The 4,083-nt window shown below is 40.9% G+C and overlaps 1 protein-coding gene across 1 annotated transcript in view; it reads right to left on the bottom strand.

The window, feature by feature from the left end:
* Nucleotides 1–4,083, bottom strand: part of LOC106873855 (centrosome-associated protein 350-like) — a 39,060-nt gene that overhangs the window by 24,213 nt on the left and 10,764 nt on the right. Inside the window, exons 2-4 of the mRNA XM_014921367.2 lie at nt 3,332–3,420; nt 2,715–2,781; nt 1,590–2,072 (exon numbers count right to left, since the gene is read on the bottom strand). Of these exons, the coding sequence (XP_014776853.2) occupies nt 1,590–2,072; nt 2,715–2,781; nt 3,332–3,420 (639 nt within the window). The remainder of the gene's footprint in view (nt 1–1,589; nt 2,073–2,714; nt 2,782–3,331; nt 3,421–4,083) is intronic.

Raw genomic sequence — 4,083 nt, 5'->3', positions numbered from 1 at the left:
TATATATTTCAAATTTAGAGAAAACAAAAGGCAAAGACAGGTGTAGGAACAACAAGCATGTGTGTTAGTTTAACACTCGAGGAGAATGGAAAAGTCTTTTACATTTCAAGCCTACACTCTTTGACAGAAAGGATTAAGAGGAAAATATTGTTGTGTCTAGGGAGAGTCACTACACCGATATAATTAACACACATACACTGGTTCAATTCCACTCAGTTATTCAACATCCGATTGTTTTGTTTTTGTTTGTCAAAGCTCTTTCATTGCTTCTTGCAACCTTCTCAATAAAGTAGTAGTAGTAGTAGTAGTAGTAGTAGAGGCAATAGTGGTGGTGGTGGTGGTGATGGTGGTAGTGGTGGTAGTAGTGATGGTGGTAGCAGTGACAGTGGTGGTGGTGGTGGTGGTGGTAGTGGTAGTGGTGATGGTTTTGATGGTAGTAGACATGAAGCCAGTGTAACTTCCCAACCGGTTACATGCCACAACCAAGAATATATCAATCAACCCAAAAAAATACAACCAATCAAAAATGTAGCAGCCGCAGCAGTAAATGCCAAAGACAGGCACCGGGGTAGAAAGAAAGAGGTCAGAGGGTGAGAATGTTCTATGGGGAAAGGGAGTGGTTGCTGCCTGATGATAAGAGAAAGGGACAAGACAGGACTTGCCTCTCCTATTAATACAAAATAAAACTGGTCAGCTCAACATGTAGAAACATGGCTGGGTTTCCTAAATATCTCTCATGACACTTTTGAGCAATGACCATAGTTTAGTTATCAATACCTATTGTGATACACAATAGGTGCAGGCGTGGCTGTGTGGCAAGAAGTTAGCTTCATAGCCACATGGTTCCGGGTTCAGTCCCCACTGCGCGGCACCTTGGGCAAGTGGCTTCTACTAAGCCCTTCGGTCGACCAAAACCTTGTGAGTGGATTTGGTAGACGGAAACTGAAAGAAGCCCGTCGTATATACGTATATATATATGTGTGTTTGTGTGTCTGTGTTTGTCCCCTCAACATCGTTTCACAGCCGATGCTGGTGTGTTTATGTTCCCGTAACTTAGCGGTTCGGCAAAAGAGACTTATAGAATAAGTACTAGGCTTACAAAGAATAAGTCCTGGGGTCGATTTGCTCGACTAAAGGCAGTGCTCCAGCATGGCCGCAGTCAAATGACTGAAACAAGTAAAAGAGTATTTCTCCTCTTGTATAAAAAGAAATGCTAGAAATAGCAGCCAAGTCTCCCTCAAATCAAACTAATGTTTTGAGCATGGCTCTTCGTTGGAAAGTGGAAAAAGTCCAGAGAGGATGGAGCAGATAGTCTGGATAAAAGCATGTGTCCCTACATAACCAAATGTGTGTGTATGTGTGCATGTGTTTATGTATGTGTTTGTGTGTACCTTTGTCTAGCCATTATGTAATGGTTGTAAATGAAAAGCATCATCGTAAAAGCTAGTTTGTTCCCAAGTTTCTGTGAAAATTATAAACTGTTGGACAACATTCTGACACTTCATCCCATTGCCATTCAGACAAATAAAACAACAGATGACAACAAAAAACAAAAAAAAAACACAAAAAAAAGTGGGGGTTTGACTTACTGGATCTTGTTAAAGCTTTGTTTAACCTGATCTTGGTCTCCTGTGTCTCACTCCCTTTGTCAAGGTCACCGTTAGTAATAAGAGAGTGACAATCGAAATTCTCAGATTCCCGTTCGAGATTGTGGCTAAATGCGTTTCCCTGATGAAAATTTTTCCACGAGGTAGCAACTGTTGAATTACCAGCAAGTGGCAAGGCGGCTTTTACGTGTGAAGTGCGGCTAGCTGGAATGGCAGAGTCCAACATATCGGGCCTTGGCGTAGCGATGGCTGTAGTGACATAGCTCTCGTTCAAAACACGCACATCAGTGGGGACAAACATTCTTCGGCCTGCTTCGGACGTGCCCACCACTTTGGAATTAGCCCTCCATTGATCTTTGAATGTGTCTTCATTTGAATGGCAAACTTTTTTAGGATTCACATCTAAAGTTCTTTTGGGAAGATTCACAGCATAAGCATGGTTAGTACCGTAATTTTTACCATTTGCTGAGATAGAAGAGAAGGAGAAAAAAAAAAAGAGAGAAATACATAGAAAAAAAATCAAAATTAAGTGAGGAGGGGGAAATGAAATGTAAATAATTCAGGTCGGGTATAGAGCCATGTGCTGGTACCTCCACTATGGAGGCATGTGCTATTGCCTCCAAGAAGTCTCCCAGTCAATCTCCATCTCAGCAAGATACTTTCTTATCTGCTGTGACAAAGAGGCATGTAACCGACCAGCATGAGCCAACACCCTAGCCAGATCCTCAGAGAAGAGCATACAATAAGCAGGATCCAACTAGGAAGATCAAACGACATGACCAAACAGTCTAAGTTAACACTGCTGAATCATTCAAGTAACAGGGTGAATCCCAGTTTCCGAGTTTAGTCGTTGGTCGAATATGGAATCCAACTCATCTTTCTTGGGCACAGTTCTTCCCCAACCTAATTACATTATCCCGTGTGTTCTCTATTTTTCAAGAGAGTAGGATGTGATCTGAGGGGAGATTTGGTTGCTATTTCTAGCAGATCAAGCAACGATGTAGAAGCTCCCTTGATGGCTTGTCTGCACATTATGTCTCATGTGAAGCTGACTGAGGGTCCTCACAGTAACAAGAACAACAACAACAATTATGAATTGCTACTTACCACAAGGAACAACTTTCCGCTTAATTTTCCTGGATTCTTTGGGAGCTGCATTGGGAACTCTTAATACCTATCAGGCAGAAAGAAAAACAACATTAGAAAAAAGAAATATATAAAAATCATAATATTATTTCAAAACAAAGTACAACAGGTGCAGACATGGTTGTATGGTTAAGACACTTACTTTCCAACGATGTGGTCTTTGGTTCAGTCCCACTGCATGGCACTATGGGCAAGTGCCTTCTACTATAGCTCCGGCCAACCAAAGACATCTGAGTGAATTTCAAAGACAGAATTTGATAAGAAGCTTGTCATGTGTGTGTAATCATCATCATCATCATCATCATCATTCAATGTCTGTTGTCCATGTTGGCATGGGCTGGATAGTTTGACCAGAGCTGGTAAGCTGGGGTGGGGGCTGCACCAGACTCCAGTCTGGTTTGGCATAATTTTGGATAATTAAGTATGTACATTATATATATTGTATGCGTGTGTATGTGTACATACATACATACATACACACACACAAATTCATATACAATACACATACATGTGGTTGTGTGTAGCTTCAATACTACCCACTGTTACACAATCTAATTAAATATAAGCCGAATACTTACATGTGTGCGCACATCATCATCATCATCACCATCATCACCACCATCATCATCATGCTCACAACCAGAATTTTTATTACTATTAATCCAACCTAGAAAAATGTTATCGAAAAATGAAAAAAAAAACAAAAAAACACAGACTTTAGAATCAAATGAATGAATGAATGCTTGGAGTTGGAGGTAAGTAACAGGTGCCAGGGAGACGAAGAACAGAGACCAAACATGTCAGTGCTTGCAAGGGACAATACCAAACGAGACAAACAGACAAACGTAACACAGGAGAAAAGAGATGTTTTCTCAACTCTCATAGATTTAAAGACAAGTGTTTTTCTTTTTTTATTATTATTTAATACTGATGTTTTTCTTTCTATCAGCATTCAAGAAAAGCAAAAATGGACCCCTGCATATCGAACTTGGACCTCTACATTTGGTATTGTTCTAATCCCTTCCTCAAATATATATATGGTTCCGGGTTCAGTTCCACTGCATGGCACCTTGGGCAGGTGTCTTCTACTACTATACCCTTGGGCCGACCAAAGCCTTGTGAGTGGATTTGGTAGACGGAAACTGAAAGAAGCCCGTTGTATATGTATATATGTGTGTGTGTATCTCTGTGTTTGTTCCCCCCAACATCGCTTGACAACCGATGCTGGTGTGTTTACGTCCCTGTAACTTAGCAGTTCGGCAATAGAGACTGATAGAATAAGTACCAGGCTTACAAAGAATAAGTCCTGGGGGTCGATTTGCTCGACTAA

The sequence above is a fragment of the Octopus bimaculoides genome, chromosome 23 (genome assembly GCF_001194135.2).
Source record: "Octopus bimaculoides isolate UCB-OBI-ISO-001 chromosome 23, ASM119413v2, whole genome shotgun sequence".
Lineage (NCBI taxonomy): Eukaryota > Metazoa > Mollusca > Cephalopoda > Octopoda > Octopodidae > Octopus > Octopus bimaculoides.
The sequence above is the reverse complement of the archived record's forward strand: the minus strand, read 5'-3'. Positions and strand labels throughout refer to the sequence as shown.